The 13,155-nt window shown below is 49.9% G+C and overlaps 1 protein-coding gene across 7 annotated transcripts in view; it reads right to left on the minus strand.

Annotated features, from left to right (window-relative positions):
* Positions 1-13,063, minus strand: part of GRK4 (G protein-coupled receptor kinase 4) — a 53,903-nt gene extending 40,840 nt beyond the window's left edge. For 2 of the 7 annotated variants that reach the window (XM_088836582.1, XM_088836580.1), the window contains exons 1-3: positions 12,491-13,063; positions 6,946-7,041; positions 1,507-1,619 (exon numbers count right to left, since the gene is read on the minus strand). In XM_088836582.1, coding sequence (XP_088692708.1) covers positions 1,507-1,619; positions 6,946-7,041; positions 12,491-12,542 — 261 coding nt within the window. In that variant the 5' untranslated portion in view covers positions 12,543-13,063. The other 5 variants (XM_088836584.1, XM_088836583.1, XM_088836585.1 and 2 more) reach the window with 5 other exon arrangements.
* Positions 13,064-13,155: the final 92 nt, after the last annotated feature.

Here is a 13,155-nt window from a genome sequence, read left to right on the forward strand (position 1 = left end):
GCCTTAAAAAGGAAGCTCTGACTGCCTCCCTTCCAGCCATCTCTCAGCCCAGTCCAGGCACCAGTAAGGAGGGCCGGGGAGCTCCCGGAGCAGGGGCAAACAACAGAACAGGCAAGGGCCCCATACGGTTTTCTGAAAGAATACATACAGGTACGTATTTCTAAAAAACTAAATCAAGGGGAAAAATGAATAAAATCCCCATGATATAGGCTAGTACTTTGCATGCAGTATGGAGTCAATACATATTTGCTGATGGGAAATAGATGGGGAAACAGTGGAAACAGTGTCAGACTTTATTTTTTTGGGCTCCAAAATCACTGCAGATGCTGATTGCAGCCATGAAATTAAAAGACGCTTACTCCTTGGAAGGGAAGTTATGACCAACCTAGATAGTATATTAAAAAGCAGAGACATTACTTTGCCAACAAAGGTCCGTCTAGTCAAGGCTATGGTTTTTCCAGTGGTCACGTATGGATGTGAGAGTTGGACTGTGAAGAAAGCTGATCGCCGAAGAATTGATGCTTTTGAACTGTGTTGCTGGAGAAGACTCTTGAGAGTCCCTTGGACTGCAAGCAGATCCAACCAGTCCATTCTAAAGGAGATCAATCCTGGGTGTTCATTGGAAGGACTGATGCTAAAGCTGAAACTCCAATACTTTGGCCACCTCATGCGAAGAGCTGACTCACTGGAAAAGACCCTGATGTTGGGAAGGGGACGACAGAGAATGAGATGGCTGGATGGCATCACTGACTCGATGGACATGAGTTTGAGTGAACTCCGGGAGTTGGTGATGGACAGGGAGGACTGGCGTGCTGTGATTCATGGGGTCGCAAGGAGTCAGACACAACTGAGCGACTGAACTGAACTGAACTAGGACAGGCTAAAGCAGAGAGGGAAGTGTCATAATCTGGGCACAACTAACTAAAGGTAAGAGAACTTTTATTATTAAATTCTACTGACTTTCCATTAAGCTGCTTCTGAATTTTATGGTTTTGAAGCTTCTAGTCTTGCAAGTGCTATCTCTATGGTTTCAGAAACACAACCTCTCTTAACCTAGAAGGAAATCAGGGTAAACACGGAGCTGGAGACACAGAAATGTCAGGCAGGCTTAGAAGGACGGTCAGCTCCATTCACTGTGACCCTGCATCCTGCACTAGCCTTCTGTCCTGTGTGTGCTCTGAGTGGAAGCGTCTCCAAGTACTCAGGGCGGCTGGAGGCGGCGGCTCTTCAAGCGCTGCCTTCACCAGCTCTTTAGCCTTCTTACAAGGGAAAGCGGAGCACGTCAAAGCCACACCATAAACACCTGTGATTCTCCAGAGCTTGAGAAGGAATCTGTATGAACCACTACTTTATCCGCTTTAAACCAACACAGCGTGACACCAGGACAACTAGGTCATGTGCTCTTACCTCACTGCAATGTCTGATCGCCTTAGAGAGCTCTCAAGTTAGCTTTCAGTTTTCAAAAGCACAGGCTCGGGTGGTTCAACGCTGTGATAAAGCACTTACCACGGCATCCAGGAACTCAATCTGCCTCTTCAGATCCCCTTTCGTGTCGCAGAACTGCCTGAAGAGAAGTCTTCCGATCGGCTGCTTGTCACAGAGGCTGCTGTAATCTTTCTCTGGATGAAGAGGAGAGAACACACACACACACACAAGCTTTTTTGAACCTCACTACGTTTACCTGATGTGATACACATCAGAAACAGTGTTCGCAGTACTACCGTTGAAACCACGGTTTTGTTTACTAATTCACACAGGGTCATCACGAATATTTAAAATTAAAGTGCCAAAGGCAGCTGGAAGAACGGATGAAGAAAGGTGTGTGGAGACGGACTGGGAGTTCCCTGCTCCTCACACAAAGAAAAGGGGGGGTCCCCAGGGAATCGAGGGGCAGGAAAGGGCGCCGGGTTAGTCCTTCCACGACGTCACCTACTCCCTGCGTTAGGCACAGAGCACACGCATGTGAACCACACCAGAGGAATGTACTACGTGAGATCTTTGAACACTTTTTGTTCTGATACATTTCTGTTCTTTCACAAGTTAACAAGTATATTTTTAATGATTTTTTGACTGTTTTTTCTCTCTGGTGGGATAATACATTGCACACTTTACCTTACCCCAAACACGGGGACCACCTTGAGAACAAGGCACTGAAATCTGGCGGAAGCGTCACGAGGGCTCTAAGGCAGAACCGTGTGTCACACGTTCTCTTACTGAGACCTCAGCAAGAGCGTCAGTGGCTCCTTTAGCGGTGGCTCTGAACCTGAGCATAATCATGTTCAGATAGTCCCATGGCTCAGACGGTAAAGAATGTGCCTGCAAAGCAGGAGATCCGGGTTCGATCCCTGGATCAGGAAAATGCCCTGGATACGGGTATGGCAACCCACTCCAGTATTCTTGCCTAGAGAAGACCATGGACAGAGAGTCAGACACAACTGAGCAACGAACACTTTCACTTTTTCCACATTCCTAAACCAGCCATAATAAAGGTGAAGAATTAAGTGAAACTCGTGAAAAGCAAGCAGGCCCTAACAAACTCAACTAAAGGGTTTATTAATGCCAAGTATCAGCAGGAACGAAATCCTGCTTAGATCACTGAGTCTGCATGTAGGGAATGCAGCTGAGGACATGAAACCATGCTTCCCATCGTACAGCTGCTCGTGGCAAAAATGGCGGCAGCAGTGTGGCAAAAATCCTGCCACCCACTCACTACATCTAAAAAACACAGGACATAAAGTAGTTAAAGGGGTGATGTTTTTAAAAGTTGAGAGTTTGTCTGGTTTGTTTTTTGTTTGTGGCTGCACCTTGCAGCAGGTGGAACCTCTCTGACTGGGGGACCAGGCTTCCAGCCCTGCCCCCTGCAGTGGCAGCATGGAGTCCTCACCACTGGGGGACCAGGCATCTAACCCGTGACCCGTGCACTGGAAGCACGGAGTCTCAACCTCTGGACAGCCAGGGAAGCCCAAAGCTGAGAGCTGTAGAGGCTCTGCCCCCACACTCGGAGGTTCATAGATCTTCCCGGTTTCCAGCGGGGTTGCAGATGGAGCACAGGGTGGCTGGCCTTCTCATCTAGGCTCCCACTGAAAGGACCGAAGACAAAACCACAACAGAAAGGATGAAGCCTGACACGGAAAAAAGAACGCAGGTGTCCTCGGGAGTCAAGAGACCCGAGGATTGCATGGGCTTCCCACGTGGCCCAGTGGTAAAGAAACCGCCTCCAATGCAAGAGACACGGGTTTGATCCCTGGGTCAGGAAGATGCCCTGGAGGAGGAAACGCCAACTCACTCCAGTATTCTCACCTGGGAAATGCCACAGACAAAGAAGCCTAGTGGGCTACAGTCCACGGGGTTGTAAAGAGTCAGACACACACACACACACACACACACACGAATCAGACACAGCTGACCAGCTAAACAACAACCAGCAGAGAGGAAGCTGACAGCGCGGGATCGCTACAGGGGCCACCGGGCGAATCCTCGGAGACAGGGAGCCTGCCCGGCCTCGGGACCCCGGGAGTCCTGCCGAGGCCCACACACAACTGCAATCCAGGACGCGTCTTCAGGCTGAAGCCACTTTGCAGAATGTGGGTATCTGACATGAGAGATGCTAAGATCCCAGGAAGGCAAAGCCCGGCTGGAGGAACTACATGCTGAGGTGGAAAAGCGGAGCAACGCTGTCTGTGGCCCCTGGAACACAGGCTCCGTCCAGACGGAACCTCGCTGACCCACCCACCTTCCAGAACCCCATGCAAGAGAGTGGTGCCCAGGAAAGCCAAACCACATGATCACAGAGGAAGCCCCTCTCTTAAATTAGACATACATTAAATTTTATGATTAAGCATACATTAAGTTTTATAATTAAATATACATTAAATTTTCCCAGGCCCAAGATTAAAGGCTCTAATAAATGTTATATACATGACAAAAGGTTGATCCAGAGGTAGAGACATCTCAGAGGCATTCCCAGCAGTTAAGGAGAAACAAAACCTCTGAGAAAGAATAAAAAATTAACCATAAAATATAAAGATCCAGAGGGACACAGTAAGCAGTAAAATTACTTGAGCAGCTGTCATAACAGAATAAGAAAGAAATCAAAGAGGAAAAATGGAAACCAAAAAGGATAACTAGTGGGTACAATGTAGAAGGAGCAAAAACCAAACAAACAGACTAGAACTCAATAGCTCTATCAAAGCATTTGGAAGACTCAGCAGTGTGTGATGTTCAGTTCAGAACATTTTCTTCCTCCTGGCTCCAGCCACACTTAACAGCTTCTAGACTACATGGACTACATGTCACCTATAATGCGATACTACTGCCCCAGATTTTAATTTGTTAGGACAATCTATGGCCCAAGATACACAGAAGGCAGGCGACTGACCGCACAAGCAGCTCAGAGAGGCTGAAAGAGGACACGCAGGGAGGCCAATGTGGAGGCAAACGAAGCTTCAAGGGGAAGAAAAACAGATCGCAGCTTCAGAAGGCCAAGAGGGCACACCACGGAGCCCCTCCGCCCTGGAAGGAGCAGGTGAGAACAAACCACAGGAGGTAATGCCCCCTCTCGCCGAGTGCCAGTGCAGCTCCGCCTGCAAGGCGGGCATTCTGAAGACAGCAGAGGCCTGTGGGACACGCTCACGTCTGAGGGCCATCTGCAAGGACCCGTGCCGTGGATGGGGAGAGGGGCAGCGAGCTGGGGCTGGGGCACCAGCCAGCGCAAGGGCAGTGGTGACCTGAGGGAGGCGGCAAGCACAGGGGCAAGGGGCCAGTTTCTCACAATAAAAGTGTCTCAGAAGGCAACTGGTTCCAGTTCCGAGTCCCTCAGTGGTGAGGAGGCAACGGCACGGAGGGCCGCTCTCGGGGACACTGAGGAAATCGCGGACTCAGAGCAGCCAGCCCTGAGCTGCAACAAGATCTGCATCATGTAGGCAGGACAGGGCAGACAGAGGATGAGATGGTTGGATGGCATCACCGACTCAACGGACTGAGTTTGAGTAAACTCCAGGAGTTGGTGATGGACAGGGAGGCCTAGCATGCTGCAGTCCATGGAGTTGCAAAGAGTCAGACACGACTGAGCAACTGAACTGAACTGTAGCTGTATTATTCATAACAGACAAAAAATGGAAAACAACTCAATATCTACGAAATGATGAATGGATAAACTATAATATGTACAGTGGAGGAGTATTTGACAACAAAAAGGAGGTAAGTACTGATCCATGCTACACAGTGCAGGAACTCTGAAAAGAGGAGGCTAAGTGAAAAGAAGCCAGTCACACGAGACCACACAGTGTATGGTTCCCATCTATATGACAGTCCAGGATCGGCAAATCCACAGACACAGAAGTGGATGAGTGGCTGCCTTTGGCTGGAAGCGGGGGGAGGGAATCGGGAGTGGCTACCAGTGGGTACGGGGTTTCCTTCCAGGTGATGAAAATGTTGTAAAACTAAAAACACTGCTTGTGGTAATGGTTGCACAACTCCGTGAATATATTAAAAACCAGTGAATTACACACTTTAAACAGGTGAATTATAGGGCACGCTAATTATATCTCAAAAAAATTGCTATTTTTAAAAATGAGAAAAAAATGTAATGAGGTTAATTAACAAGGTTGGATAGGTTTTTTAAGGGGAAAAATACTCTGACTTTATGCTATCTGAAGTTAATTTTGACAGTTAAAATATTTAAACTTTCTTAAAAAGGAACTATAATGGTACTAAAGAAAAAACAGATTTTAAAAAAATTATCTTAGAGTGAAGGTGTCTTCACTAAATACAAGATAAAGTTCAGAGGCTAAGAAGAAAATTATTGATATATTTGTCTACATAAAAAATTAAAACACCCATATTGAAAAAATAATGCAAGTCAAAAGGCAAGAGCAGAAATAGAAAATGTATTCACATTGAATATAAAAGGATAACTCATTTCGCATATAAAGAACTTTTACAAATGAATTAGAAGAAAAGAAAATTGAAAACACCCAAGGAAACTGCTCAACTCCATCCATAATTAAAATGAGACCATTTTTCAAATTACAATTTGACATGAATCTGAGCAAACTTCGGGAGATGGTGACGGAGAGGGAGCCTGGCATGTTGCAGTCCGTGGGGTCACAAAGAGTCGGATACGAGTGAGCAACTGAACAACAAATAGATGAAAACTTTGGTAACAATCAGTATCAGCAAAGTCACGGGCAAGTGGAAGGTGATACAGACTGCGGAACGCAGCTTGGGGATACCGACGTTGTGAAAGCATGTCTTTTGAACTGGGACACACACAGTGGTGTGAACTGGGACACACCCTTGCGCATGGCTCTACACGACTTCTCACGCTCAAGTCAGGACCTGCAGCTAACTCTCACTTGTACAGCTGTGGAGTGGCCCATGACACTGACTGTCTTATTGTTTACCTGACCACTCTTTTTCTGAAGTTCCCTTTAAGAATTCCTGTCCACATGCAGAGAGAGCCATCTGGAAGGAGAATGAGAACGGTTACCAGCGTTCCCTTCTAAAGGGGATGACTGCTACACTTCTCTTCCGTTCTATCCAGAACAATGGGCCTATATTACATCTTAAAGAATGCTCTTAATTTTATTTATTTTTATGTATTTATTTGGTCGTGCTGCACAGCTTGTGGTACTTAGTTCCCCGACCAGGGATTGAACCTGGGCCCACAGCAATGCAAGTGTGGAGGCCTACCCACTGGATCACCAGGGAATTTCCAAGATCTTTTTAATGAAAAAGTCAACAGCCATATAGTTTATAATGTTTTTAACGTACATTAGAAAACCTATGCGGTTTTCTCCCATGAAGAATCTTGATGGTATAAGGAGAATCTGTTATAGAGGATTTGAAACAAACAAGGGACTCAAGAAAAAATAACATCCAACAAAGGCAAACTGCACACGCTAGACGAGGCCTCCAGAGCAGCAGGCACATCTCCATACTCACCGATGGACTGGCGAAGCTCGCTGCACTGGCTGATGGGGGGCAGTCTCAGCATCTCCCTCCATTTCCTACTACGACCACTTTTTTTACTAATCCCACCTAAAAAACAACAAAAAAAGTATTTTTGTAACATTCAGAACTACGAATTCCTAACAGCTACTTCCACTCACGTGTTCCCTGGGTCAGGAAGATCCCCTGGAGGAGGGCATGGCAACCCACTCCAGTATTCTTGCCTGGAGAATCCCATGGAAAGAAGAGCCTGGTTGGCTACAGTCCATTGGACTGCAGAGTCAGACGCGACTGAAGTGACAGAGCGTACACACACATAGTGATAAACGGTGTGAAACAAAACCAGGCCATGCAAAGGTGGAGGGCTGAGATGGGACCAGGAGAGGCCCCTCTGGGTCACACATGGGCAGAGACCTCGGAGGTGAGGATGCAAGCCTCCAAAAGGCCTAGGAGGACTGTTCCTAGCAAGACAAGAATGGTAGGAAGAGCAATTAGATAATAGTTTAGAAAGATGTTTTTATTATTTGACTGTGCCAGGTCCTAGCTGCAGCCTGCAGGCTTCTCTCCAGTTGCGGTGCCCAGGCTGCAGCGAGCAGGCTCGGTAGTTGAGGGGCAGTGGCTTAGTTGCCCCAGAGCATCTGGGATGGCAGTTCCCCAAGCAGGGATCAAACCCCCATGCCCTGCAATGGAAGGCAGATGCTTAACCACTGGACCACCAGGGAAGTCCCTTTCATCTTTACCCTTGATGACCTTCCTTTCTCTGAAGTTTCAGCTGTGTGGACGGACACAGGCACTCCCACTGTCTTCTTGGGGCAGGGGCAATAAACTGTGCTATTTGAGTGCAACTGAACACTATGGAGCAAGGACAGTGAACATACTCTGACCACCTGCAGCATGAGCAGATTCCAAACACAATCCTAAGTAACGGAAAGTGAGCCAAAGTCGCCCAGTCGTGTCCGACTCTCTGCGACCCCATGGACGGTACAGTCCATGGGACTCTCCAGGCCAGAATGCTGGAGTGGGGCGCCTTTCCCTTCTCCAGGGGATGTTCCCAACTCAAGGATCAAACCCAGGTCTCCTGCATTGCAGGCAGATTCTTTATCAGCTGAGCCACAAGGGAAGCCCAAGAACACTGAAGTGGGTAGCCTAGCCCTCCTCCAGCAAATCTTCCCGACCCAGGAATCGAACCAGAGTCTCCTGCGTTGCAGGAGGACTCTACCAGCTGAGCTGTCAGGGAAACCAAAGGAAGTTGGACACAGAAGACTTCAGACGGTATAATTCCACTGATATAAACTTCAAAAACAGCTGAAGCTAATTTATTGGTTATATAAATCAGAGGAATAGTTAGCTTTGGGTAGGAGCCTGGCGTGCTGCAGCCCACAGCGTCACAGAAAGTCAGACACGGCTGAGCGACTGAACAACGACTAGGAAGGCGGGCTGATGATGGTTTTCAAATATTTCTAATGGAGTATAACTGCTTTACAGCGTGTGTCAGTTTCTGCCATATATCACGAGTCAGCCACATTGCATGCGTACAACATACATACACCCCTCGCTCGTGAGCCTCCCTTCCACCCCACCACTCCACCCCTCCAGGATGTCACAGAGCACTGGGCTCAGGGCCCTGACAGAGGAATGGATAATGATGTGGTACACACATACAGAGGAACACTACCCAGCCAAGAAGAGGAGCGCAGCTGGGTCATCTATAGCAACGTGGATGAGCCTAGAGCCTGTCACACAGAGTGAAGTGAGTCGGAAAGGGCAGCTCACTGTTGCTGCTCAGTTACTAAGTCACGTCCGACTCTGCGACCCCACGGACGGCAGCACGCCAGGCTTCCCGTCCTTCACTATCTCCCGGAGCCTGCTCAGACTCACGCCCGTTGAGTCGGTGATGCCATCCCACCATCTCATCCTCTGCCGCCCACTTCTCTTCTTGCCCCGTCTTTCCCAGCATCAGGGGCTTTTCCAACGACAGGCTCGTCACATTCACACATATATACGGACTCTAGAAACATGACACTGATGAAGCCATGTGCAGGGCAGGAACAGAGGCGAAGGTTTAGAGAATGCGCTTGTGGACACAGTGCGGGAAGGAGGGGAGACAAACAGGGAGCAGCACTGACTTACGCGCACTACCGTGTACGAAACAGACAGTAATGGGAGGCCGCCGAGCACCGCTGTCCTTGGACGAGCGTGAGCACAGCACAGCTTTCTCCATCTGTTTTTAACCCATATGCATCTCTGTATTTGCGATGGGTTCGTGCAGACAGCACAGAGCTGGGTCCTGTTTTTTCACACGCTCTGACAACCTCTTAGAATCGGTGTGCTGGGCCTCGCGCGTGGACAGGGATCACTAACGTGGCTGGATCACCGCCTAGTGTCAGCTGCCCTTTTCTATTTCTCGCTCCCGTTCCTTGTTCTTGTTGTCTGCCATTGTTTGCCTTTCACAGTTATAACTGATCATATTATGAAACAACTTGCTCATTGTTCTTAGTATACAAATTATACTTCTCTTTAAATTGTTTTCAGTGGTTGTCTTAGAGTTAATAGTATATATTTATGACTAATCCAAGTCTCGGAGAAGGCAATGGCAAGCCACTCCAGTACTCTTGCCTAGAAAATCCCATGGATGGAGGAGCCTAGTAGGCTGCAGTCCGTGGGGTCGCTATGGGTCGGACACGACTGAGCGACTTCACTTTCACTTTTCACGTTCACACATTGGAGAAGGAAATGGCAACCCACTCCAGTGTTTTTGCCTGGAGAATCCCAGGGACGGGGGAGCCTGGTGGGCTTCCGTCTATGGGGTCACACAGAGTCGGACACGACTGAAGTGACTTAGCAGCAGCAGCAGTAGCAGCAGTTGAGTTCAGTCACTCAGTTGTGTCTGATTCTTTGCGACCCCGTGGACTGCAGCACTCCAGGCCTCCCTGTCCATCACCAACTCTGTACACAAGACCAAAATCCACGTTTAATGTACATATCATATCCTCCTCCCTGTGTGTTTATGAGGTTAATTTCTGCAAGAGAAAAAATGGAGTTGGTCTCCTAAAAGCATGATGTAAATCAATTTCAGCTTCTCATTCAAAACAATTAAAGGTCATAAGTTGCTTCCTGCACGGGGGAAAAAATGCTGAGTTTCAAAACAAGCAGTGACTTCTGTGTTTTACTTTATGAATAATATGATCACTTCATACTTCCTTAAGGTGTGCCTGGCATAGTGACACACACACAATTTTTTTCAATGAGATCATCTGCCGACACTCCTGAAAAAGGAGAAAAGGTCTGAACAAACCTGAAGCCGAAAAAAGAAAAAAGATTGATTCTACTTGAAATAAATCTAAGAAATGACTGGACTGACAACACTGCAGTTCCCAGGGCCAACATATGACCGTGGGCCCTGTCCACTCATTTCAAAAGTTAATTTCCTAATACGGAGCCAGAGAAACTAACTGAGGGGTAACCACGAACAGACAAGTGTCCAGGAAGTACTTTCTGAGAAACGCTCTACAAGCTCCTAAAGCAAACAAACAGTTTACAACTCGGGCAAACAACCTTAAACCATAACCAACATGCAGCACTTAACATTCCCGTCTTTCTGACATTTCCGATTCAACTTCTCTAAGCATTAACCACACTGACATGATGACTCCTTTAACACATGAGTAAACGCTCCCTGCTGACTGGGGGCAGACCTCATAAAGTTATAAAACCACAAGTTAATAGTTTAGGGAACAAATTTTAAAACTTCCTTAAGCAATTATCAATGTGGTCCTAGGCTTTATGGCAGAAAATAGTGGTTTTATGTTATTTACCATTTACAGAATACTTACATGTACCTCCTTACCTAAGCTCTATAGCACTGTAAGGGAGTCTGTTTGGTACAATATTCTCTATTCATACATTATACCCAGACATAAAAGCAGAGCAGAAAGAAAATAGGTTTAGCCTCAGTCAGACCTGATTTCCATGGAGGATGATCCACTTCTACGATCAGTGTGAGTTCAGAGTGAGGGGTGCCACATGACAATCAATGCTCCATCTTACTCTGAAGACTCCCCACGGCCTGAACAGCAAAGTAAGACCCGGCTTCTTCCTACCCGTCCTCAGTTCTTCTACTCAGAGGGATTCAAGTGAGCACACAAAAATACTGAGGTCTTGATTTTCAACTCCTAATACAGCAAACACTTTACATAATAAAAGTTCAGTTCGTCCAAACTCGGAATCCTTCCGTGTAACCCCTAACTTCAGTGGCTAATTCTCTGCATCACTCACTGGGACTTCAAGAATTTCCTGCACAGTGTTTCTGATGCAGTCTCCAAGGGGTGAAAAAATCACACACATTTTAATCAAGATCTTTCCTCTTGAAAGGCTGAGGATACAAATGGGAAGGAGGTAGCTGAAAAAGAGAACAAACTCCCCAAGTCTGATATTCCAGCTTAATTTCTCTTACACAATGTTAAGCACTATTCTAATCACAAGATGAACTGATTGATGCTTCCCAGCAGCATCACAGGTCACCAGGAATTCCACTTAGCCAACATGTGCACCCAGGACTGGAACTCTGGATCCCTGGGAGATGGAGCACAAAATACTTCCAGATTGTATGAAATACACATCCTTGGCGGGCACTCACCCTGTTGCCAGCACAAAGATGACGCGGCTGACTGCCCACCGACTCCCTAAGAGTGAAGGGGCTGAAGAACTATGGGTGGGCTCTGCCTCCAGCTCTCCCATCTCTCCAGGGGCGGCAGAGGGGACACCTTCACAGAGCACTACACTCCCGGGGTAGGCAAGCGGAAGGGCTGGCCCAGCTGCAGCTTCTACATAGCGACCAGCATGAATCCTTCCTAATGTGTTCAATCTCTCCCTAAGCCGGGCTAAAACCCGCTCTCACAAGAAGTCTGGACACCAGCAAACCTCAAACACAAGAAGAAATGTTATGGTAACAGTCCCCCGCTCCAGTATTCTTGCCTGGGAAATCTCATGGACGGAGAAGCCTGGCGGGCTACAGTCTACCAGGTCGCAAAAGAGTCGGACACGACTGAGCTACAAAGCAGTAACACACACTTAAGAGAAGCGTCTCCCAGGGTGGTTCGCAGGATTCTCTTCGGTGGTTCGCAGAGCTTCGGTCCTCTGAAGACCACAAAGGCACGGTTCTTTGCCGCCGGCTTTACTGGCGGGTCTGGCCTCCTCTCTTCGGGATAGGTCACTCTGCTCGCCCGATGCTGAAGCCACACCGCGTCCCGAGGTTCCGGAAGGAGGGCGAGACAGGGGATCAAGGGCAGACGGACAGGAGCAGCGAGCGGGCTTCCTTCACGCGGGTCCTGAGGCGGCGCCGAAGGCGACGGAGCAGCTTAGGCACTAGGTGCCCAGGCTGACCGCTCGCCGACCGCGCACTCGAGAGTGAGGCTGCGCGGGCCTGGGGGTCCCGACTCCGCGGAAGATCCGGGGGCCGCGGCGCGGTCGGTGTTCCGGCGGGGCTGGGGCAGCACGGGCTCAGGACCCGGGCGGGGTCGGGGCGCCGCTGTGCACCCACCTTGGCGCGCTCTCAGCAGCATCGTGTTGGCCAAGAAGTTCTCGAGCTCCATAGACGACCGTCGTCTTCGCCGCCGCCGCCGCCGCCGCCGGGCTCTCTGGGCGGGAGGAGGCGCGGGCGGGGCGGGGGCCGACGGCGGGGCGGCCTCCGAGCATCGCTCGCCCGACTCCGCGTCGGGTGCCGCGCGGGGCCGCCGCTCCTGCCCCTGCTGCAGCTGCTTCTGCCGCGGCCGCGACCACGGCCACCACCCTCGCCGCCGCCGCTGGGCCCGCTTTCGACGCCGCCGCTGCCTCGGACGCTGAGGGCGCCCGGCCGCCTCGCCGCAGGGGCCGGGGTCTGCGGCCGCGGAGTTGGAGGGCCGGTTGCCCGCGGTCACCGCCGCCGCGCCGTGACTCAGGCTGCCGGCCCCATCGCCCTGGGAGCGGCTCACTGGCCGGGGCACAGCCCCCGGCGGCGACGGCTACAGCCGCCGCCGCCGCCGCCGCCGCCGCCACCTACTCTCACAGCGGCCGGCTTCCCGCCAACGGCTCTCCAGACGAGGGAGCCCGAGCGCCCTGAGGCGGGGCGGCGCCTCGCGGGCCACGACCGCTCCCAGAAGGCCCCGCGCGGGGCGGAGGCGGTGGGGCGCGAGCGCGGCCTGCTGGGAGTTGTAGTCGCTCGGCCTG

The sequence above is a fragment of the Moschus berezovskii genome, chromosome 5, assembly GCF_049115385.1.
Source record: "Moschus berezovskii isolate FMDL1 chromosome 5, NW_MosBer_1.0, whole genome shotgun sequence".
NCBI lineage: Eukaryota > Metazoa > Chordata > Mammalia > Artiodactyla > Moschidae > Moschus > Moschus berezovskii.